This window comes from Bos mutus, chromosome 2, assembly GCF_027580195.1.
Source record: "Bos mutus isolate GX-2022 chromosome 2, NWIPB_WYAK_1.1, whole genome shotgun sequence".
NCBI lineage: Eukaryota > Metazoa > Chordata > Mammalia > Artiodactyla > Bovidae > Bos > Bos mutus.
Genome location: NC_091618.1, coordinates 112,295,190 through 112,320,862, shown reverse-complemented (window position 1 = coordinate 112,320,862; position 25,673 = coordinate 112,295,190). Strand labels below are relative to the sequence as shown.

The window sequence follows — 25,673 nt, the reverse complement described above, 5'->3', positions numbered from 1 at the left end:
TCAGGAGATCCAGCCATGAAACCGTTTAATCAACAAGGGAGGATGTATTTTTTTTAACTGAGTGTGGGTTATTTCAAAGTCATATTCAAGACGGTCATAGGCAAAATACTTTGAGGTGATCTGGGTGGTCCTGTTCCAAAGTTAAGACTTTGCTTCTCTGCTCGGCATTTACACTTATAGCAAAATGACAAGAAAGGAAAACAACACTGAAAATAAAATTCTCTCATGTTTAGAAAGCAGTGGTGGGATTCAGTTCCAGGAGAACTCCGTTTCCTTCTCCTCACCAATATCCCTTCCCTGCCTGCTTGAGACCCTGGAGGAAGGGTGTTGAGATCCCAAGAATTCTTCTAATGTATGAAATCTCAGGGTCTTATCCTCCTGCCTGAGGAAGGGAAGAAGAGGCAATCCAACATACGGCTCTGTGCATATGAACATGCAGTGAGTGAAACCACCCTGGTTTTGAATGAGGTAGCAAACTCAGTCTATCTGGGAGATAAAGTAAAAACTGAAGTCGCTCAGTCGTGCGACCCCATGGACTATAGCCTACCAGGCTCCTCAGTCCATGGGATTTTCCAGGCAAGAATACTGGAGTGGGTTGCCATTTCCTTCTCCAGGGGATCTTCCCGACCCAGGGATTGAACCCAGGTCTCCTGCATGATGCTTTACCGTCTGAGCTACCAGGGAAGCCCCATCTGGGAGGTCACTGTTACTTACACTTGTTGAGTATGTGCATGCATGTGCTGTGTGTGCCCACATGTATGTGTGCCTGCACTCAGGGCCAAAAGAAAGCTGAAGAGTTCAATCTTTGAAAAGAATCTGGCTTTGCAGCCTACGGGAGGAGCCGGGAATAAAAAAGTCTCCTTCAAACGGCTGACCCTTTTCTCAAAGTAAACAGGGTAGAAGATAAAGGTTTTTTCCTCTTATAGGCAATGACTATTTGAGGGCTTCCCTGGCGGCTCAGACTGTAAAGAATCTGCCTGCAATGCAGGAGACCTGGGTTCAATCCCTGGGTCAGAAAGATCCCCTGGAAAAGAGAATGGCTATCCACTCCAGTATTCTTGCCTAGAGAAGCCCATGGACAGAGGAGACTGGGGGGCTATAGTCCGTGGGGTTGCAAAGAGTGGGACATGACTGAGCAACTAACACTTTCACTTTCATTTGAGGGAAGGAGAGGGCATATCTATAAATGACTTTCAATACTTCAAGGGCTACATTACATAAACCAGTTACTTTCTATTCCACATGGCTTTGGGCAGCTGTTGCTACTAAGCTTCCAGCTCTATAGCTGGCCATGTGACTCACAGATCAGTTTGAAATTGGTTCCCTTGTCAAAAGTTTAACTCTGATAGAATGTTGGTTTCCCATCCTGGTATTCTTGGTTAGGACATCCCTTAGCTAGAGTGTATTGTCTGGTCAAAAAGAATAAAAGTTTACCTGGGTGGCAGTCCTTCATGCTATCATCCCACTAGTGAGAGAAAAATGGTGTCTCTACTCTGCCCAGCTGTCAGTCAGAGACATTAGGGCGTCCATCTGTTTCTGCCAAAGGCTCTCTCTAGTGGTACAGCTGCCTGATCTTATCCTTTCCCTCTCTGCAGCTCCGCAGAAGGAGCTGACATTCTCTCAGAGCAGGGGACTCTGACGTTGGGAAGGGGGCAGGGAGCTTCTGGCTTGTGATCTGGCAGGTCCGGGTTTAGCTGAAACATGTTACTGCTTTGTTTCAGGCTGGATGCTGCCAGATGCCTATTGCTTGACCTTTGTTTAAATGGAGGACTTGAAGACCAGTTGGTACAGCTCTTTTCAGTTTACTGCATGAAGAAGTTACTCTAGTACAAGTTAGAGAGAACCCTGACTGGTTAGGCTATCCAAGCTGTGAGGTTTTAAACCTGTGACAGAAAATCTTCTGATACCAAGTCTGGAAATGCGGACACTTCTGCCTGTGCCTAGAACAAAAAAAGAGGTGGGAGGAGGGTGCCTGAAAGAGGCCGTCTTTCTGCAAATAGGATGGAGCTGAATGTCTGGGTGGTTGATAGTCTAAAGAAAATGTAACACGTTAACAGAAACAGGAGTAGTCATTTCAAATTCCCTCTTATTACAACCACATAACCACACAGTGGAAGATACCCAAAATGGTAATGTTTGAGGGCTTCATATAGTTTATCTATCATGAGAAGTACTGTCTCGCTATTGACATTTTAATATCACACTCAGAGTTGAGTGGTTTGAGGAGAGTCAGGCAGCTTTCAAAGTTTAAAATGCAGGGAGTGGGTTCCAGGACCTCCACAGATACCAAAATCCATGGATGCTCAAGTTCCCTATATAAAATGGGGTAGTATTTGCATATAATCTATACATATTCTTGTATACTTTAAATCATCTCTATATTGCTTTTAGACCTAATATAATGTAAATGCTATGTAAATAGTAGTAGATACAATATAAGTGCTATTGAAATAGTTACCAGCATATGACAAATTCAAGTCTTGCTTTTGGGAACTTTTAGGAAATTTTTCCCCCCAGTATTTTCCATCTGCGCTTGGTTGAATCTGTGGATGTGGAAACCAAAGATACAGAGGGCCAACTGTATGCATAAACTGCTCTGGATTTCTCAGGGTAAAAGTGAATCAGAAAAATAATGTTATCAGCACCAACATGGTGACCCTCTTTGAGCTGAAAAAAGTTAATTTCTGAGGATACAGAGGTCCTAACGGATCCTAAACTTTAAGTCCACCCACAGACATGGTTGTTCCCATGTTTTCCAAGTTGTCCAGAACATCAGTCAAAATTCACTTACGTGGCCCCCACTTTTCAACTCTGGTTTGGCTTGGGAAAATTCAACCTGGAAAATGACCCCTTGAAAGAGAGGCTTTTTACTTTTCTGGATTGGCATGGTGCACTGTTTTGTATGCCTGTTATTTCCAAACGGTGTACTGTGAATATGCACATGTCTTTGAATTATATAAGAAATGTATACAAATTGGTCTACCAGACACAAATAAGGAGGTATTCGATTGACCAAAAAGTTCATTTGGGTTTAAAATCCGAATGAAATTTTGGGCCAATCCAATTATAATAGAAATCAGATCCAGGCCAAAAATAAAATCAATATATGTGGGCTCTCTTTTTCCTTTTAGTTTGAGTTAATAAAAAATCTATATTTGGAGAGCACTCTGAATATAGTGCTGTTGTAATTTGCAAACCCTTTTGATCACTGCTCCCACCACACCATGAAGAGGTGAGGGAAGGGGGCCTTCCAAGGACATCTTTAAGGTTACAGGGAATTTTCAAGGCTTACTTTTGCAGGTAACAAAATTTTCCTGAGACATCTGAGGCATTATCAAAGATGTAGATGATCACATAAAACGGACTGTTATATTTAAGAGCAACAAAGAAAATCACTGGAGGTAGTCCCAGCCTTCACATTAAAAAAAAAATGTTTTCATTCTTATCCTCCTTTGTCAGCTGGAAGGACAACTGTTGAAAAACATTTGCGCAAGAACATTTTTCAAGAATTTATAGTTAGTGAAAAGTAGAAAAATAAAGAATTCTGGACAGTAATTTTATAGGTTTGTAAGTGAAAAGTTTGTAATATTGTCTATTTTATGTCAGCCCTTTTGAAATATACTGCTTTGCAACATTTACTAGATAGTGTTAAAGATATATTTATATATTAATAGTATATTTTGTTAGAGTAATTTGTGAGGCTAAAGGAGCACAGACTCAGAAGTTGGTCAAGCTGGACTTGAATGCAAGCTCTACCATTACCAGTGTTGTAATCCTGGGCAAGTAACTTACTTCTCTGAGCCTAAAATTTTCCACCATTCATTAAAAGGGGTTGTAATAAGGATTAGATAAAATATGCAAGATACACTATGGCTCTTCAATAACATTCTGTTCCTTCCTCTCTTTGCAGATATGTTGACTCATCTAGATGAAATGTCTGAGCCTTAGGCTTTCAGTCTAAACAATAAAAACTCATCATTTATGGTGAGTGGACTGATTAATGGGAACAGCCCATTTACTTGGCAAACAAAGAAAAATACTTGGGATGCATTCTTTTCCAACACAGTCTTTGGCCACATGTCTTTAGCTACAGAATTGGTGTTTTTATTACTCTAAGATTAAAAATTAATCTTTATTTTTAAAATGAGATTCTGTAGTTTTCTTCCATTTCTTAGAGCCACATTTCCTAATTCCTCTGTCTTACTATTCAAATGTTGATACATTTGATTAAATCTCATGTAAGAAGTTGTAGCAAAAAAAAAAAAAAAAAGCTGCAGCAAAAGATGGAACTGAGTACACATATACTGAAAAAGAATCAGTTAAATGGGTGATCTGATGTTAAATGGGAAGCAAATACCCTTCTGAAATTTGCAGGAATAACTATGGATGAGGTCTAATGTATGGTTCCAGGTCACAGTCAATAGACTGTTTTATATCTGAAGTCTGGGTTTCCATCAAAGATAGTTATGCAGATAACAAGATGAAAACACTTCTTGAGAAATCCTACATATGAAATTCAAATGCCAAAGGTTCTCCATACCCAGGGGCCTGTGTATCCCTCAAGCTGCCTGGCATTCCTGTTCCTATTGTTCTTACCGATGCCTTCTGCTCCAAAGCTACCACAGTTGAACATAGTATAGAGGAAGCATTCTTAGAGTAGGGGAATATTCTCTCCGGAATTACTCTAGGCAGCACCAAGCTCGACGCAGTGCCAGAAACAGATACATTATCCTCCACAAGATGTGTGATTAGTCAATAGAGAGGAAAAAAAACAGTCACACAGGCTGCCGTCTTCCACAAAAAAAGGAGAACGTGCTATTGTAGAGATGATGATACCATGTGAAAAGGTTAATCATAGTCTGGCAATTGCAGTGTTGGAGGCAAACCTACTTTTGCTGAGGCTGTGAGTTTCCTTGATTGGAAGCCCTGTTCCCTGCTGGGACCTTCTCCAGCACCAAGACATCTTGGTCATGTTCTTTAAGTCTGACTGTATTCGCCTCAACGTCCTGCAAATACAAATTACACCACATACAGATGCTGCCGTTTTCTCAGACAATGACAAAAATTTCAAATGCTTCAGAAACTCATTTTCTGCTTGTGATGCTAATTGTTGCGTCTACAAATTAAGTCATTTTCAAAGTCAAGGGCTGGAACGGTCAGAGAGGACCAGATGAGGTTGGAGGCACGTGGTTTTAAAATGCTACTTTTACCCACGATTCAGAAAATCAGCCAAGGAGAGAGGAGTGGCTGTGCTCAGAGGAACCTCTGGGAGAGGGCGGTACAGCGGAGAGACAGGAACCAAGCCGCTTAGTCTCTATAAAGCTATGTGGCAAATAGCCCTCCACTCCACAGAGTTCTTGCATTCTGATTATCTTCTGAGGGCATATAGTTTTCTTAGGAGTGGCATGTTTTTAAAAATCAAAAGACTTTTAAAAATACCAGTTTGAAGCTTGTTAAAAATATTTTTCAAGTACATCCATGATAATGGTCCTAATCTGATTCTTTCAAAGAATTTTGTGGCTGAGTGTAAATTCCATGTGTGTAAACTTTGAAAAGTGTAAAGTTCAAATTTCAAATTCATTTAAAATAATTTATTAAAAAAATTTAGTATGCTTTTTCTCATCCTTTGGCTATTTGAAGAGACAGGATAACAACCAAGTCAAATTCCATATGGTGGATTTTTTTTTCCCTATATTATTTAATTTTTAACTTAATTTTGTTCACATTAAGAGAATATATTCCTAAGACAAATTTTGTTGTCAGGAATCTTGCCATGAAAGAGTAGGGATAGGTGTCCACACATAAAGAATGGGAATGAGATTATAAGTCATCATTAAATAACACCAAAGGTACCAGAAAGCATAGAAGGTGCATTGAGGATTTTAGCGGAGGATACAGAAGGATGCTCAGGCTGGGAGGGGCAGAGGAGGAAGCCTGCTCTGTGAGCTGGCAGGGATGAGAGCAAAGTGATCCTGGAGGGAACAGTCTCTCTGGGTGAGGGGGAGAGGCCACAGGCCACCTGAAAGGCCAGGACCGCTGGCACGCTCTCAGATGCCCAGCAATCCACAGTCAGGCCTCCACCACTTAAGTTGGATTGGCCCTCCCAAGGGACCAGGAGCTGGCTGATAGCGAGAACCTAGGGATCATCTATTCTAAATGTCACCCGCTCTCACTAATACTGTCACAAGCTTCCATCTACCACAGAACTATTCTTCATCTACTTGTTGAAGTCTGAAATTCCTTGAGGGTGAATCAATTTGATTCACTTGAAAGGAAAACGCTTCGTGGAATAACCATGGTGGATATTAATTGCCGCTAACATGTAGTCACTAAATAAATTCAGAGGGTGGGAGAGGATATAAGGTTCAGATCTGGGAAGAGATAGGAGGTTTAGGATAGAGAAACATATGGAGAAGGAGGAGAGGACAGACACAGAAGGGGGAGCCTAGGATAGCAAAGAGAAATGTCTCAGATTGTGATATTTTGCCAAGGCATCTCTGTGTTTTAATGCTCATGAACTGGTTCAGGGGTGTGCAGGGTTATTTGGTTCGGAACAGTGTGACATATTTACAGCTTTACTAGACTATCACCTCTGAACCCCAGAACCCACACCAGCACACTGAACATACCAGGTCTGTAAGCAAGGCTCTTTGGCCCTAGAGCATTCATTAGTCACTGCGCTGCTCGAATAACACTACCATCAACCCTTCACTTATCAGGCAAAAGTGGAAACAGGGAGCCCCTCAGCCACACTGCACCTCAGACTCACCCTCAGGATCCGGTTGAAATCCTCCTTGTCTACTCTTAAGAAATGGCAGTTATCTTCTCTCAAGACGATGGAGGCAGCTCTTGGGGCATCATTCACTAGGGCTAACTTGCCAAAGTCATCGCCCTCATGCAGGGTACAGACCACACCCTGGAGAGAACAAATCATGCAGATGAAGGTGATCCCTGGAACAGGGCACACACCCACCGGCCTCACACCACAAGCCCCTCTGCCCCGAAAACACTGAATATATATCAACAGGCTGTACCCAGAGAAGTCACGGGGGAGGGGATCACAAAATTACATTATAGTGTTTCATTTTTCTTTCAATGAGTAACGTGTGCTAGGACCTAACTTACATACATACATTATAATCCATGAGTCCCAGAAAGTTCAGTGCTACTCTGAGTATAAAAATTTAGATAGTATATGATTAGGGAGGCTATAATGTCTTTTCCACATTGAGTACCAATATTGTAGCAAGTTTAACTGTAGCATTACATTCTTAATACTTAGAGCCAGTAGTAAATGCAGCATAATAAAGTTTCAAAAGAAAAAAAATATATACCTTGCCATAAATGACTACATTCACTGATCCTTTTAGAATAATGTACCAGGAGGTGCCTTCTTCCCCTTGGTTAAATACTAGATACAAAAAGAAAAAAAGACTTATGACAAGAATAGAAGCACATCAATATAAATTACAGCTTATCAAATCATCATTTTAAAGGCCTCAGAATTATGCATTTAATTCCAGGAGGGAAAAAAAAACTAGCAAATGCTAACTTATTCAGGTGGAATATTACTTCCTTTTCTTTAGAACATGAAAGAAACAGGAACACTGCACTCCTTGCTATGTCCTACAGATATATATTTACTATTAATTCTCCAGCAATCCATTCCTTAAAGCAATCCACTTCCCCCCACAACTCATCAAAACTTACTAAGCTATAGAACATCGTTTTTAAAAGTAATCTGACCAATAACATGAAATTTGTTGTCGTTTAGTTGCTCAGTCGTGTTTTATTCTTTTCCGGCCCCATGGACTGTAGCCCGACAGGCTCCTCTGTCCATGGAATTCTCCAGGCAAGAATACTAGAGTGGGTTGCCATTTCCTTCTCCAGGGGATCTTCCTGACCCAGGTGTCAAACCCACATCTTCTACATCAGCAGGTGGATTCTTTACCACTGAGCCACCAGGAAGCCCAATGTGAAGTCTGAAAACATGCAAATCAGCACTACATATTGTTGATGGATACATATCTACATATATTTTTAAAAAATGGGTTGGAATGATAATCACATGATATAGGGTATGAGTTACCTTGGAGAGGAAAAGAGAAGAATGAGATAAAAAAGGAAACAGAGACTCTTCAAATGTAGGATTTCATTTTTTAGAAAATATAAAAAATGAAAATATTAAAAAATAGAGTGTCAGGTTAGTACTTGATAAAAGTGTTTTTTAAGAAGGGGTTTGTAAAAATAAATAAATAAATAAAAAGGGGTTTGTAACAATCTCTAGTGATTTGTCTGAAATACTTAAATATTTCATAATAAAATGAAAACTGTCAGAAAGATTGAAGGAAAAGCACAAAAGAAGTTGTAAGTCACCAGTAATATAAACATTTTTTAAATGTTAATGTGAACCTTTAAAAAGTAAAGAAAAAACATTCTTTTTAAAGTAACTAGCAATATTAGATATACACTTTTGAGGACTAAAAGTAAAATATTTGAAACATCGATGTTAACTCTTTTTGCTTTTACAATTCATGGTCTCTGTTTATTTGACTAACACAGCTCAATCTGAAGAAAGAGCAAGATTTTCCAAAGATGGTCTCTTGAAAAGTTAATAGGTATCCATTAAAAATGTTTTCTATGTTTCATTAGGTTAAGGCGGTATCAGTTTAAGTGGTGTGAAATTTTTCCTTATTGTAGAACTCCTGAGAAACAGAGCATGCTTGTGTCTTGCAATTCTCCAAGAGAAATTAGAGGAGGCATTTCGTGTCCTGAATACCCCACTCACCATGTTTTCCAAGAATGGTTTTGTAGGATGAGTGGGAAATGCTAGTCAAAATAATTCTGCTCACATTTATAATATGAAATTTCAATTTCTTAAGAGGCCTTCTGGCTTCCCCGGTGGGCTCACACAGTAAAGAATCCACCTGCAATGTGGGAGACCTGGGTTCGACTCCTGGGTCAGGAAGATCCCCTGGAGAAGGAAATGGCAACCCACTCCAGTATTCTTGCATGGAGCATCCCATGGACAGAGGAGCCTGGCAGGCTACAGTCCATGTCGCAAGGAGTCAGACACAACTGAACGACTTAAGACTTTCACTTTCAATTTCTTGCTCCCATCTATGGTCATAGAACTAAACTACGATGTACTTACTGGAGAGATACTACATAGTGAACGTGAAGTGAAGTTGCTCAGTCGTGTCCGACTCTTTGCGACCCCATGGACTGTAGCCTACCAGGCTGCTCAGTCCATGGAATTTTCCAGGCAAGAGTACTGGAGTGGGCTGCCATTTTCCTTCTCCACTACATAGTAGTACTGCATAAATATCTGGGCAAAGAAATTCTCTCAGGCTTGCAGCTGATAGTGGAAGCGTGAGAAGCAAGCAGGAGAGTACGCTATTCTAACTAGCCTCTCAAGAGACAGATTAGGTCTTCCCAAGCCACAAAATTGAAGTGAGGTCACTGTGTGAAGGTTTTCCCTGAAGACAGTATGACTTCATCCCACCCTCTTTAAACACGACCTTGAGCCAGCAGGGGAGGGAGCAAGTAGAGATGCTGGCTGGTAAACGCTCCCAGGCTGGTACCTGACACCCACCAGGCTGCAAAGCCACAGCCATGCTGGGAATAATCACGGGTCCAGAAAAACAAAAACATGCCACGTGACATCCTGGCAAGTCTGTCTTCAGGCCTAAGAAAGGGGAGCATTTACAGTCAGGCTCCAGGGGCACATGCTCGGGAGGGGGCAAGCCAGGCGCCGTGCACCATTACAGCCTTCACTTACACACAGTCCCTCCTTTGGCATGAGACTCAAAAATGAGAACCGCTGCCAACTCCCGTTTCACCTAGAAGAAAAAGAGAAAGAGTGCAGGGAAAAGGCAGATTGCGGGGTGTGGGGAAGGGACTTGCGCTCTTTCTGAACAGCGCTAACTTCCACCCAGCCGCCTCCCACTCTGCCTGGCTGCTGCTCCCACCTAGAACCACTTCCACGACATGTGCCACTAGATTTGTTTTTTAACTGAAATATAGTTGATTTATAATATTTCACCAAAGTGATTCAGTTATACACATATCTATTCTTTTTCTGATTTTCCATTTTATTTTATTATAAAATACTGAATACAATTCCCCATGCTATACAGTAGGACCTTGTTATTTATCTATTTTATAGGTAGTAGTTGTATCTGTTGGGCTTCCCTGGTGGCTCAGACGGTAAAGTGTCTGCCTGCAATGCGGGAGACCTGGGTTCGATTCCTGGGTCAGGAAGATCCCCAGGAGAAGGAAGTGGCAATCCACTCCAGCACTCTTGCCTGGAAAATCCCATGGATGGAGGAGCCTGATAGGCTACAGTCCATGGGGTCGCAAAGAGTTGGACACAACTGTATCTGTCAATCTCAAATTCCAATCATATCCCTCCTTCCCTTCCCCATTTGTAACCATAAGTTTATTTTCTACATCTGTGTGTCTGTTTTATAAGTGAGTTCCTCTGTATCACTTCTTTTAGGTTTCACATATAAGTAACATATGATACATTAGCCTTTCTCTGTCTGACTTACTTCACTTGGCATGATAATCCCTAGGTTCATCCATGTTGCTGCAAATGGCAAGATTTTGTTCTTCTTTGTGGCTGAGCAGTACTCCATCGCATATGCATACCACCTCTTCTTTAGTCACACACTTGTCCATGAACAGTTTGGCTGCTTCTGTGTCTTGTGCCACTAGATTCTTGACACTTTTACAAAAGCTATTTTATATGCTCATTCATACAAGCTCAGCTTCCCAGAGACTGTTTACAACGTGGTCGCACGTGCATGAGACCTAGGCAGCTTCTCTGCCTATCTTTTGTCTTGGTGAGAGGGTGAGAGCATCCACAGTATCATGTAACTCTTGCTCCGGGAGGTTCTTCCTTGCATCACACATCATGCGTAAGTGCAAACATGTTGAAAACCTCTGTCTTGAAGTTGAATGATTAAGCTTAATGTGGGAAGAGATTTTTTAAAAAATATTTATTTACTTGGCTCTGCTGGGTCTTAGTCGTGGCACATGGCATCTTCAGTTGTGGCCTATGAGATTTAGTTGCCTGACCAGGAGTTGAACCCATGCCCCCTGCGTTGGGAGCAAAGAGTCTTAGACCCCAAGGGGGAAGTCCCTGTGTGGAGATTTTGATAGCTGTTTCTTTTTAAATTCCAAATTATGGTCCCAAATTATGGCTCTGTCTCCCTAAGAACCAAATAACCTGAGAACTTCCACAGTGCCTGGGGACCTGGAGTTTGAGGTAGAAGCCTCCCCCTCCTCTCTACTACCCATGGTTCTTCCAAGGCGGTGGAAGTCAGAACACATGCAGGGTGGAGACCCAGACAGCAGGTAGGGCACAGGGGTCTCCTGCACTCCCCTCTCCAGCATGAGCTTGTGGGGCCCCTGCTGCTTCCCCTACAGATGTGGGAGTTCCCTGGGTGAGGCCCCTGGGTGCTGGATGTATCCCACCATGGAGAGAGTGATGGTGACAGGGTGGTGGTGGGAGGGTGGGCTGGACCAGACCCTTGGATACCCCGGGTAGGTGAGCAAGCTTCCCGACCCGAGGAATGCAGGCAGGGGGAGCATGTGAAGGCAGCCCTGGCTGGGTTAAAGGGGAAGGTCTGCAGCACTCCCCCTGGGGTTGTGGGGAGTGCCTCTCTGCTCTCAGCAGAGACCCGGGCTTTACAGCCCACAGCGGGGACTGCAGACGCTGCCACCGAGTGACCCTCACAGCGTGGTATCACCTCGTGAGCTGGGAATGAAAGACCAGCGAGGCAGGCAGACACCACTGACGAGCCTGGCATGTCATTTGCAAACATGGCATATAATCTGTAGGTGTTGAAACAACTTTTTATTATCATCATCCTCATTATTATTAATTATTACCATATAGGAGACGTACGTTGCCTGGAACTCATGTTTCTGTGTTCCTCCTATGGCAGGAGGCATTTCTGTCTGCTGCTTTTCTATAATATCCTAATCATGTAAACGTTCAGAGTCAGATACAGGCATTGGGCCATTTTCTACCAGCAAGTGTTGCTCTTATGCCCTAAAATACCTGAACCAATGCGCTTTGGCACCTTCTGCTTCTTTTCTCAATTTGGCAGCAAACCTGGGTGGAGTGGCCCCCTGGGCCAGGCCAGGTCATCTTGATTTCTCTCGCTGCTGCCCCATATGGCTCTTTATTTCATGCAAGGGACTGAAAACCTATCTTAAGGCCTGGCTCTGTGCTGAATTATGGCAGGTTCCAAGGCTCGGGAAGTTTGAAGTATATGCTCCAATTCCACTCACATCAGGCTGCTCTAATGTTTAGGGCAACTCCTAATAACGTAGTAATACTTGATCCTTCTTTGGTGATTGTATGTAGGTATAACTTCCTTAGCATCTCAGGAGAGTGAGAAGGGGTGATTTATGAGGTAGAATTTAGGCATCCCTGTTCCTCCCTCAGACTACAGTCCTCTCCCCCCAGTCCTAACAGTGCATTTAATTCAAAGTGTCCCCAACCATGCTCAGCTAAGAGACAACTTACTGTGGTAGAAAGATGGGATAAGGCTTTAATGTGAAGGAGTTCTTCATAGATAATTTCTAGGTCATCCATGGTCCTCTGTCCAGGTCTACAAAGAAAAAAGTAACAAGGAAATAATGAGCTAAAAGTCATTACTAGAGTTTGAAATACAGAAGGGGCTTCAGGGGCCAGTAAAACATGTTCAGGGAATTCTTAGGAGAAATCCTGATAAAAAGACCCTGGCAGGAGGACAGATGATGCTATGATAATTCCTAAAGGGAATTTTGACATGAATCTGTTCCTTGATGGAAGGACACGGAAGAAATCAAAACTGCACCTAATCCCCTTCCCTTCCAACCTCAGAGGGAGGAACATCTCTGCTCACATCGTAGTTGGCTAACTTAGATCTCTTACTTTGTAGATGATGATTCTGCAAAATTACCTTTCATTACTACCTTAATCAAGATCAACAAAGTTATCTTTTAACATCACCAGGAACTGCTGGTTCAATCAACTTGATGACTGACACAAATTTCTTGGGATCCTATGTGGTATCTTAGCCTAGGAGAATAATGTTGCTATCACTTTTGTTCTGGGTTGTGTAATGTGTTTCTACCACAGGACTTAAAGGATTTATACAAACAATGTTTTCTCACCTCCCTCTGGAGGTGAGGACATGAGATGAGCAGAAGGCAAATAGTGTGTGGAATTATTAAGAAAGGGAAAGTAGGGAAGAATACCTCACATTCCCCAAACTCTGTACCATGGTCTACCACTCTTCCATGAGATGTTAATCAGTATACTAGGCACAGTTTTTTTTTTCCCCTGTAATTTAGTCTAAAACTACTGTCATATACCTTGCCTTTAAGAATGAGGTTTGGACACATTATGGACATCTTGGCATGGGAGGACTGAGAGGATTTCTGATCATCTTTCATGTCAGTAGTTATTCTGAAATCAGTTCAGTTCAGTCACTCAGTCGTGTCCAACTCTGTGATCCCATGAACCACAGCACGCCAGGCCTCCCTGTCCATCACCAACTCCTGGAGTCCACCCAAACCCATGTCCATTGAGTCAGTGATGCCATCCAACCATCTCATCCTCTGTCATCCCCTTCTTCTCCTGCCCTCAATCTTTCCCACCATCAGGGTCTTTTCAAATGAGTCAGCTCTTCGCATCAGGTGGCCAAAGTATTGGAGTTTCAGCTTCAACATCAGACCTTCCAATGAACACCCAGGACTGATCTCCTTTAGGATGGACTGGTTGGATCTCCTTACAGTCCAAGGGACTCGCAAGAGTCTTCTCCAACACCACAGTTCAAAAGCATAAATTCCTTGGCGCTCAGCTTTCTTTATAGTCCAACTCTCACATCCATACATGACCACTGGAAAAACCATAGCCTTGACTAGACAGACCTTTGTCTGAAATCACGACTCGTGTTTAATTTTACATCAATGGGAAAAGGGATGATTGGTTAGTAATTTGGACCTTCTATTGCTCTCTGCAATATAAGGAACCCTAATGTTTTTGAAACTAAACAAACAAACAAATGTGTTATTAATTCTGAGAGCTCTAGGAAGTCACTCTCCACATTGGTGATCAGGTGGCATTTACTCTCAGCTGACTATTGTAGTCATGAGTGTTACTTATTACATAATCATCACCTGTGTTATACACTCTCCCAAAATTTCAGTAACTTATAGTATTACTCAATGTTACAATATACAAAACTTATAAACCTCAGTGAGCTACCAGTGGTGTTCCATCATTACACTACTATAAAGAATGTTCTTTGGGAATTCCCTGGTAGTCCAGTGGTTGAGACTCCATGCTTTCCTTTCATTGACGTGGCCTGGGCTTAGTCCCAGGTCAGGTAACTAAGATCCACAAGCTATGTGGCATGACAATTAAAAAAAAAAAAGTAAATCTTTCCTTGATCAAGTAAATTCAGAAAGTCTTGCTGCTGTACTGAGCAGAGCACTGAATTTAGAGTCTGAAGATCAGGTTTTAACCCTCGTGCAACCCCTGACCAGTCACGTGACATCAGAGACTCAGTTTCTTCTGTAAACTGGGGACAATATCTTTGTGAGAGTAATGTGAGAGCTAAAGGAAGCAGCAAATAGGAAGGTATCTGCATATTCATTTGTGTAAGTGAAAAAAAAGCAGCAGCCTGATATCTAAAACTCAAGCCCTTGCATAAGAAAAATGAACTTAAAAATTAAGTATGACATTTGGTTCAACAAATTATATCTAGAACTTAGTCAATTGTTAGATAAGTACTTTGAGCTATTGAAAGTGAATTATAAATATTCTAAAATAGTTGCATTAGATAATTTGTAACCATATCGCGGATCAAAAGGGGGCTAATTGGAAGAAAACTCTTTTTATACCTTGGGCATTACGTTCTCAAGGACAGCTTTAACATGAACCAAAGAATATGATAGCCTTCTCTTACAGAAACAAAGAGGACTGTTTCTATATTTCCTAATCCTGCCTGTACAAAGACAGGTACTAAATCCATGAACCAGGGAGATGCCAGCCAGGTTCACCTCCTGCCAAGGATTATCGCTTAAGGACACATGTGGAACGCAGAAAGTAGGGGGACCCACAGACACCGAAGGAAAAGCTATGGCCACAGGGATTCTGAAGGAGCCAGGCCTTCTTAGTAAGGGGCCTAATCTACTACTTGACTTAGACATGGGGATTTTGAAACTGGGACCCTTGGAGATTTAAAAGTCAATTGAGTCACCTCAGTCCATCTACTGCTGTAGAGGCAGCCAACGCGAAAGCCTCAAGGTGGGCGTAATAGGATTATGGCTCTTCAGCATGAGGAGCAGCCCTGCTGTTGCTGCTTCTTGACATCAGCTGCAAATAGCATGGACCCTCCTAGAAGCTTGGCTAAAGGAGAAAACAGTCACCAAGTCTCATTCTCACCTCCATGGGGGGCGGGAGTGGGGGGCTACTACGGAGGGAGAAGAAAAACCTATCTGGGAAAAGAAAGGTCAGAATTTAGCTCTAAAATCTACATCTGAATTTAGATTCAGAGTTGAAATTTGGGGAGCAGATGTCTACAAGTTTAGGAAGAGGGTTCACATAGTATCAACATGAAATCAACACTGATCAAGTCTTACAGATTAAAAAATTAAGTGCTGCCTTTAAGATCAACAAATCCCATTATGTTAAAAATCACTGAATTTCATCCAAGAGTTAAAATATGATGAACAATGTGCCCTGCTGGCTCGCTTCCTGTCTGCCAGGCATCTCTCCTCATGTCTTTCATGGTCTGTTGTTTCTCTGTTCACCTCATGAATTGTGCTGTGCCCCAAGGCTGTCATCATCTCTGTTCTCACTTCCTTCTACCTTGTCTCCCTGGGAAAAGTCCCCAGCTTTCATCTATGTGATGCTGAGACCTAAATTTTAATCTCCAAACAGATTTCTTTCTTGAGCTCCAATAGCTTTCTGACCATCAATTCCCAGACAACCCATAAGCTCAGTCTGTCCAGAAGTGCTCCCTCATCATCACACAAAACTTTTTCAGCTGGTCCCAGTGGACCTTTCTAGACTCATCTCTCCTCTCTTCACACCTTTCCTCCTGGCTAACGTGCTCTGTGCTCGAGGCATAACCGGACATGTCTCCAGTTCTAAAACATGCAGTGCTCTTTCACACCTCTAAGACTCTTCACATGTTCTTCTCTTTGCCTGGGATATGTGTTTTCTGCTACAAGCCCAGCTCAGATGTCCCCTCTCTGAGGCAAAACTGGTTCTCCAAAATTTACTCTTCCAAGGCACATGGTCAAACTGCTGTTGCAATTGAAACATACTATGCAGAATGTTATTTGCTTAGAAATCCATGACTCTACACTGCTCTTCTCAAAAGAAGCAGCATCTGGTAGTACAAAGGGCACTGTGTTAATATCAGAAACAGGATTTGAGATCTAAAATAGGAACTTCCTAGGTACCCAATTGGTCTAATGCTTGGTTCCTACATCTGTAAAAATGGGGATAATAAATAGGATTGTTGTAAAGATAGAATGAGCTAATATACACAAAGCACTGATACACTGGAAATATGGTGCCCATGCAGGATGACATGATAAAGTGGGAGGTGTTCAATACGTCTCATTGGATGAATGCACAAGTTCTCGCGATTTCTGCTGAACTCAGGGTTTGCCCGGGAGGTGGCAGCAGTACCAAGGACCAGTTCTTGTTCTGTATCCTGAAGGCCTTATGCTCTGTTATCCTCCCCACTGAAGGTCCAGTAAGACAAGATGCCCATGACCCCATTCTCTTTGACTATAGTACACATATGTGACATGGTAAGCAGTTAATTATTAATGGAGGGAGGAGACAGGATGAAAATGTTGGACCTGACCTCTTACTCCAAATCCCATTCAAAGATAGAAATTTTTTTTATTTTTTTGGTAGGATTATAAATTTACTCATCCAGTTTTTTTTTTAATTTTATTTTTTAGCTTTACAATATTGTATTGGTTTTGCCATATATCAAAATGAATCTGCCACAGGTATACATGTGTTCCCCATCCTGAACCCTCCTCCCTCCTCCCTCCCCATACCATCCCTCTGAGTCACCCGAGTGCACCAGCCCCAAGCATCCAGTATCATGCTTCGAACCTGGACTGGTGACTCGTTTCATATATGATATTATACATGTTTCAATGCCATTCTCCAAAATCATCCCACCCTCTCCCTCTCCCACAGAGTCCAAAAGACTGTTCTATACATCTGTGTCTCTTTTGCTGTCTCGTATACAGGGTTATTGCTACCATCTTTCTAAAGTCCATATATATGCATTAGTATACTATATTGGTGTTTTTCTTTCTGGCTTACTTCACTCTGTATAATAGGCTCCAGTTTCATCCACCTCATTAGAACTGATTCAAATGTATTCTTTTTAATGGCTGAGTAATACTCCATTGTGTATATGTACCACAGCTTTCTTATCCATTCATCTGTTGATGGACATCTAGGTTGCTTCCATGTCCTGGCTATTATAAACAGTGCTGTGATGAACATTGGGGTACACGTGTCTCTTTTCCTTCTGGTTTCCTCAGTGTGTATGCCCAGCAGTGGGATTGCTGGGTCATAAGGCAGTTCTATTTCCAGTTTTTTAAGGAATCTCCACACTGTTCTCCATAGTGGCTGTACTAGTTTGCATTCCCACCAACATACTCATCCAGTTTTAAGAAATTATCAGCTAAAGCTACCCCGTCTAAATCAAGTTCAATGGGGGCCTAAACAGAGATGACCGTCAAAAACCAAGCAACACCTGTTGGACTGGATCCTTGTTTTGGTCAGAATTTTGTCTGCCATGCTAAACATATAATAGGAAAGATGTTTTAAAATCCAAAACAGCACTGAAAATAAGTCACACCACCGTGACAAACCCTAAAATAGTGCTATCAGCAAGATCAGAGTGTTTTGGGAATTCTTGGGTGATGGGAAGCAGATGGGGACAGAATGGCTGAGAGAGGCCTGGAGGCAGACACAGCTCTGCACTCACAGAAGGAAACCCACACAAGAGGAAGACAGCGCTGCTGATAAGACAAGGACAGGAGAAGGTCCCAGGGGTTCATCGCATCACTGCCCCGTGCAGGGCAGGGGCTGGCGAGCAGCAGGCTGCCCAGGCTCCAACTTGAGACCTGCCAAGACAAATGTCCAGGAAGGGCCTGAGAAGGAAGCAGAGCCCTGGGCCCTCCTGCCAGACACAGAGGAGGGGGAGAAGTGGGAGCTCTCCCAGGAGGGACTTCCTGGGAAGGGCTCCATTCCTGGGAGAGCCTCCTGAGTTTGGCAGCTGGTGGGAGGACAGGAGGGAGGGGTTCAGCCTGCCTGCTCCCCATGTGTCTCTCATAGGAAGCAAGGCCTGTCCTGAAGCACAGCCCCCACTGCCTTCAGGGGTTGGGGTGCTGTTGGCCAATCTGCAGAGACCCACGTGGAACTCATTCTACCCCTGGTCCTCCATTCATCGGTAACAAAACCAAGAAATAAAGACTTCCATGGGGCTTGCTGGATGCCCCGGAGAAACCCATGACAGCCATGTGAAACCAAATGGAACAAAGCCTAGAAACAGTTTAGTCTCTGAGTCCTAAATACCACTCTGAATGAAAGGGGAAAAAAACGAACAACAACAACAACAAGCCTGTGGTCTACAGTGGTCAGTGTCATCACAGGGCAGGCCACTGTCGCTGGGTGATCCACCCAGACAGCAACCGTCCTTTTGGTCCTGTTTACAGCACATGTTTTAACGAGGTGAGAGAAGTCAGGACGGCAAGGTGAGCAGAGACTGGCTTTAGAAAATGAATACCTTTACAGCTGAAAAAGCAACAAAAGCATTCATTGGAGGTGTGCCGTGAGGGGTTTCCATCAACATGTTGTTAGGGTTGAAGGTTGAGGGAGGTCCCGGGGAGGAGGCCAGATGGAGCCGAGGTCGGTGTGACCATCCTGTGTCCATGAGTGGGAGTCAGATGGGAGCCCCTCCCCCAGCCCAGCGGCCCTAGAGCTTGTGGCTGCAGCAACAGAACAGGCCGAGCCTTGGCAGGGACGCCGGCTCAGAGCTGCTGTGCCATCTGGTGCCTCAGAAAAGACCTCTCTGCTCTGGCCTCAGACAAAGCTTCTCCCCTCCGTGTGCGCCACCTACTTCCCCACCATCACCACTGAACAAAGTCGCGTTTTACAAGCAGGTTTCTTGTGGCAGACAGTGGCATTGAGTACCTCTCATGCTTTGGTCTTTGTAGGGGCAGACAGGAAAGAAAAATGGAAAAGGGATCCCACAAATCAGCTCCCAGCCTGTTCAAAGAGTCATGAAAGGGTCCCCAGGGCTGAAGGCAATCTGGCTTTCAAGAGCCAAGGGAACACTGTGCCCCGATCGAGCAGGAGGAGGGACCTCACATGTTACCTTCACAGAGGACCTGTGAGGCCAGGGAAGTGAATCGGCTCTCTGGCTGCTCTGAGTGGCAGCACGTGAATGTACCTGGTCTTTACTTGTCCTTCTCCAGATGTCACAGGGAGAGGCATTAGGCATCCCTGCTTCTTTATAAACCTGCGTGGTGCCACATTGATGGGGATTTGTAGGATCCTGCTGGGGAAAGGCCTAGTTTCTGCAGGGGACGCATTCTGGCGGCAATGTCTAGTTACAGACAAGATAATAAACGGGGATAGAGGGAGAGGCATTTTCTACATTAAAGGATGGAAGGGCTCAGGTGATATTGGAAGCTGCTGGTAAATACAGTTTTATCAAGGAATTTATCAAGGTCAGAGACACAGCTCTTTGGTTATTGGAACGTGGATAAAATGAGGGATTCGCCCGGCACCAAGCAGGCATGCTGGCATGGCCAGTGGTAACCTGGGCAGGTGAAAGACAAATAACCCAGTTCTTCTAGATTTGTCACCCAGTAGACCTATTCCCTGGCGCATGGGAAAAATACCCAGAAAAGTCAGTGTTATAAATATGTAAGACCTGGTCAAGCACCAAAATAAAGGAAATGCTTTACTATATTTTTCTTGGGGCTGGAATGCTTTATTTTGGTGGTAACACTCCACCTCAGTCCACCTGATTCTCCTGCTTTCAAGTCATTTCTCAAGCATGGGTCACTTTCCAATGCTCTTAAAAGATTTTCTTGAGATTCAACTCTTCCACTTCCCTTAAAGTTTGGTGTGGTTTCCCACCCCCTTGTCTAACAAACCAGCACAACGTGTTTGCTTCTTTTCTTCACCTCCCAGGACACTTGCTTCTTAAGAGTTAGCTCTTAAGTATTTGAGACATTCCCAGAGCCTGGTGATGGGCCATTTAAGGTATCCTCCCCCACTCTGTTGGCTCATTTCCCTACTACACCACAACCCTCTCACCTTACTCTCAACCCAGAAAAGGACATTTTAAGCTTATCAGATACATCTTCTCCATTCTGTTTTCAAGGTTTTTGGTCATCTTTACTATCATTATTCTGAATTCTTTTTCAGGTATGAGAGAATTTATTAGAGGATACTTAGGAAGCCAAGCGGAGAAGGCAATGGCACCCCACTCCAGTAGTCTTGCCTGGAGAATCCCAGGGAAGGGGGAGCCTGGTGGGCTGCCATCTATGGGGTCGCACAGAGTCAGACACGACTGAAGCAACTTAGCAGCAGCAGCAGCAGCAGCAGCAGCAGGGTTAGTTCTCTGGTAGTCTAGAGTCTTGGAGTCAGTGCTCCTGCTCCAAAGGCTCAGGGCTTGTTCTCGAGTTTTCCGTGGTTCTGTATATTCTTTTCCAGTGGTCAGGTACTCTGGTCTGCTCTCAGCTGGAGTTCTGCAAGCATTTCTGTATCTGAAGGTGTATTCCTGACATATCCGTGGAAAGAGACATACTCCACATCCACCTACTCCTCTGCCATCTTGTTTTTCCCTTTTAAGCTTATCAGATACAATTAGACATTGTCTAGTTCTGACTGCAAACCCTGTGTACATGAGGATTCTTCCCTTCTTTGTGAAGTCAGAAATGAATGTGATTTAGCCTGCTGTTAAGGGTAAAAGCCTTTGGAGAGAAATTTGGGAGAAATGAGGTCATCCTCATTTCTTTACCTCATGTCCTCATCATCAGGACATGGGGTAAAGATTCCATAATTCAGTGCCTCTGAGGCCTAAGTGTTTGGGGACATTGTGATTTGAGGTTTTTCAAGTTCAGAAGCTAAATATGCCAGAAATTCTTCCAGCAAAAGTGTTTACTATCAGAGCACAATAGAAGTGTACCATTAAACCTTTTCAAAGGTACAGCCACAAATATTTTCCTTTAAAATACCTAAGCAGCAAGTTGAGAAAAGCAAATTTGGATGGAAGCAGATAGTTATAGCTACCTGTATTTGTGTATGAGACATATATATCAGATAGAAAATGCAAACATTTTTTGAGGAGATGCTATGTGGGTACATTATTTTTCCTTTATAAAAATTAATTCTTCATGAATCAGGGACAGAAAGATATTTCTTTGCATTCCACTGCTTGTTCAGTAAATCCACCAGAGAACTTGAAGCTACCTGTTAGAGATGAAATATTATTATTCATGAAAAAAAAAGAATGAAATTGGATTTGGAGTAAGCAGACTTGGGTTCTGTCTCTGGTTCAGCTACATATACTACTGCGTGATGAAGAAGACACTCAGAATCCACTAAGCTCAGTTTCTCCATCTGTAAATTGTGGGTAATAACATTAGCACTACTCAGTTTGCACAGTTAGGCTGAGGTTCAAAGAGGGGATGTAAATGAGGTCACTATATATAAAAGGTATAGTGCAAAGCATATTTAATTATTACGTTTGTCTGTGATCCTGACTTGTGTGTTGATATGAATTTTTTCTACAGTAGATGATATATTTGAACTTCATTCAGGTCTATATGGGCTTCCCTGGTGGCTTAGATGGTAAAGAATCTGCCTGCAGTGCATGAGACCTGGGTTCGATAGATTCCCTGGAGGAGGGCGTGGCAACCCACTCCAGTATTCTGGCCTGGAGAAACCCATGGACAGAGGAGCCTGGTGGATTACAGTCCATGGGTTCACAAAGAGTTGGGCTGAGCAACTGAGCACAGCACAGCATAGGTCGATATAGTCATCATTTAATGAACTGAGACTAGTCTGTAGTAACTATTTTAAAATCAGATTTCCATGACATGTTTCCTCAACAATGCTCAAAGAACAAAGCCAAGAGACCGTTTTGAAGCCTTTTTGGCCTGGGACAGGTGGTAGATCGCAGAACAGAACACAGGCTCAAGTCAGAAAGACCTGGACCAAATCCTGAGTCCCCCTCTTTCAGGATAAACAACAAGTGATTTAACATAAGCCTCATCTTCCTTATTCATAAAATGGGGATAATATTAATCACTACCTCAAAGATCTGTTGAAAGAATAGAATCAGACAGCTGTTGAGCACAGTGCCTAGCACACATGTGCTCGGTAAACGTTGGCTGTAATTAAATACTATTGTAGTTGTTTTTCCGTTTACAATCCCTTGTGAAACTGGGAGAGAGTAAGAAAGATAGCGCTGCTGCTGCTGCTGCTGCTAAGTCACTTCAGTCGTGTCCAACTCTGTGCGACCCCATAGACGGCAGCCCACCAGACTCTGCCGTCCCTGGGATTCTCCAGGCAAGAACACTGGAGTGGGTTGCCATTTCCTTCTCCAATGCATGAGAGTGAAAAAAAGTCGCTCAGTCAAGTGATCCCATTGTCACTCAGGTCCTGTCCCTGGGATTCTCAGGCAAGAACACTGGAGTGGACTGCAGCCTTCCAATGCATGAGGTGAAAGTGAAAGTGAAGTCGCTCAGTCTCCTCCATCCATTGACTGCAGCCCACCAGGGATTTTCTCCAGGCAAGAGTACTGGAGTGGGTGCCATTTCCCTCAATCCAAAGATAAAGTCTAAGTCAGTCGTGTGACCCTCCGACCCCACTCTTGGGATTTTCCAGGCAGGATCCCACAAAAACTGTAAGATCCCACAAACCCGCCAGGCTCCTCTGTCCATGGGATTCTCCAGGCAAGAATACTGGAGTGGGTTGCCATTTCCTTCTCCAGGGGATGAGAGTAAGCAGGTATTAAACTCATGTTATAGTTTAAGAGACTTGTAATCTGACGATGTTGGGGGACTTACTGGTAACTTGGTAAGACCAGAATCCAGGGCTCTTGTGCTTAGTATGGCTTTCACTTTATTTAGCAGACTCTTAGGTCAAATGCATGTATCTCAAAAGCTGTCATTAATTTCTCAAAATACCATTAATTCTCCTCTCAAAAAAACTCACTATCCGGCATTCTGTCTTTAGTCTCGGGCCCTCCAATCCATTCTCTACAGATAGCAGAGAAACCTACCTACTGCAAAGCTGGCCATGCCACTAGTCAACGGTGCTCCAAATGGCTATAAAATAATACACAGACACACAGAGAAGCAGACCCCCTTCAACCTGGCCTCAGCCTAACTCTCCAGCCACATTTACCCACATGCCTGCTCTGGGGGCACTTCTTTGGCTCCTTACTGGAACTTTCTTGACATTTTTCTGGCCCCACACACCCCTGCACCCCTGCTAGGCTAGGAATTCTTTCTTCGTTCTAGGAAGAAGGGCACTTCTTATTTTCTTCTGTGGTTAAAAAGAAAGAGTTTGAGAATCAACCTAAACACCCAACGGTGACAAACTGATCGCACTAAGGAGTTTTCAAAGGATAGACTACTATGCACCTATTAAAAGTCCCACCTTTTAAAAAATACTTATGGTTAAGGGAGAATGCCATGCTATATTATTAACTGTAAAAAGTTAGGAACTGAAGAATAATCAAGGGATAGGTACCAAAATGTTAATGATAATAATCTCTGGAAGATGTGATTGGCAGGTGTTATTTATTCTTCTTTGACTCTTTTTAGTACTTTCCAAATTTTCTATGCAATGAACAGATCAACTTGAACATTAAAAAGGCATAACAATCTTGAGGCAATCTAATAATGATGCCTAAACTGTAAACTGTGGTGTTGGAGAAGACTCTTGAGAGCCCCTTGGACTGCAAGGAGATCCAACCAGTCCATTCTGAAGATCAGTCCTGGATGTACTTTGGAAGGACTGATGCTAAGGCTGAAACTCCAGTACTTTGGCCACCTCATGCGAAGAGTTGACTCACTGGAAAAGACTCTGATGCTGGGAGGGATTGGGGGCAGGAGGAGAAGGGGACAACAGAGGATGAGATGGCTGGATGGCATCACTGACTCGAGGGACGTGAGTCTGAGTGAACTCTGGGAGTTGGTGATGGACAGGGAGGCCTGGCGTGCTGCGATTCATGGGGTCGCAAAGAGTCAGACATGACTAAGTGACTGAACTGAACTGAAACTGTAAACGGCAGCTATATCCATCTTTTTCTATCCCAAATCTGGGTCCTAAGAGCATCAATCCATAGGTTGGTTCTTGGGCATGTAAATATGAGAAACAAGGAGTAAACTGCTTTCATAGGGCGAAGGCAAATCTAAACTCTAGAAACAGCCCACTTAATGCAGTCATTTCTTCTGGTAAATTCCAGAAACTTACACTTAGGGCACAGCTGTCTTTTCAGGAAAAACAAAGGCAAAGTTCATCATGTGCTGAAGGAAAAGACTCCATAGTGAATTTTTTTTATTTCCTCAGGATCAGCTCTTTTAGTCATGCTTCTGTTTTCATTTGATTTGCATCTAAGGATGGACTTTTTTTCACTCTGAACATTCTCTTGGCATACCCCAGCAGAAATCACAAGCCCAAGCACTAATGGTTTTAGGCTTGCTAATCTGGGTTCCACTGAAAAAACAAATTTTCCTATAACTATCAGGATTTCAAATATCACACCCTCCAAAAATAGCTTGGGCAGGTAAAGACTATTAAAAACAGGCTCTGCTAATGAAGAGAAAACACACAACCTCTCACGTGCCCTCTAGAGCACATGTGTGGAACAGCAGGTGGTGGCTGTCTAAACAACTCTTCCTTCTGGTATTTTCTCGTATCACTTGATTATCTTAAATTGTTTCCTTTCAATCTTATGTCCCACAGTATATGTTAGAAAATATTACTCAAGCACATGAAATAAATGAATTTAAGATTATGAGTTTCTGACCATTTGGTAGACCTAAACCTGCCAGCATTTCAAATATACATATATAATTTATATAAATATATATATATTTGTATATATTTCCTAGTGATTGCAGCCATGAAATTAAAAGATGCTTGCTCCTTGGAAGAAAAGTTATGACAAACCTAGATGGCATATTATAAAGCAGAGACATTACTCTGCCAACAAAGGTCCATATAGACAAAGCTACAGTTTTCCCAGTAGTCATGTATGGATGTGAGAGTTGGATCATGAAGAAGGGTGAGGGCCAAAGAACTGATGTTTTTGAACTGTGGTGTTGGAGAAGACTCTTGAGAGTCCCTTGGACTGCAAGGAGATCAAACCAGTCAATCATAAAGGAAACAAATCCTGAATATTCACTGGAAGGACTGATGTTGAAGTTGAAGCTCCAATACTTCGGTCACCTGATATGAAGAGCCAACTCATTAGAAAAGACCCCAATGCTGGGAAAGATTGAAGGTAGGAGGAGATGGAGATGACAGAGGAGAAGACGATATGGCATCACTGACTCAATGAACATGGGTTTGGGCGAGCTCCAGGAGATGG

At 43.0% G+C, this 25,673-nt stretch overlaps 1 protein-coding gene across 5 annotated transcripts in view; it reads right to left on the bottom strand.

The window, feature by feature from the left end:
- Window positions 1-25,673, bottom strand: part of RAPGEF4 (Rap guanine nucleotide exchange factor 4) — a 334,333-nt gene that overhangs the window by 59,171 nt on the left and 249,489 nt on the right. For all 5 annotated transcript variants that reach the window (XM_070358480.1, XM_070358487.1, XM_005887564.3 and 2 more), the window contains 5 exons: window positions 12,542-12,626; window positions 9,782-9,842; window positions 7,335-7,411; window positions 6,770-6,916; window positions 4,891-5,006 (listed from right to left, as the gene is read on the bottom strand). In XM_070358480.1, the coding sequence (XP_070214581.1) occupies window positions 4,891-5,006; window positions 6,770-6,916; window positions 7,335-7,411; window positions 9,782-9,842; window positions 12,542-12,626 (486 nt within the window). The remainder of the gene's footprint in view (window positions 1-4,890; window positions 5,007-6,769; window positions 6,917-7,334; window positions 7,412-9,781; window positions 9,843-12,541; window positions 12,627-25,673) is intronic.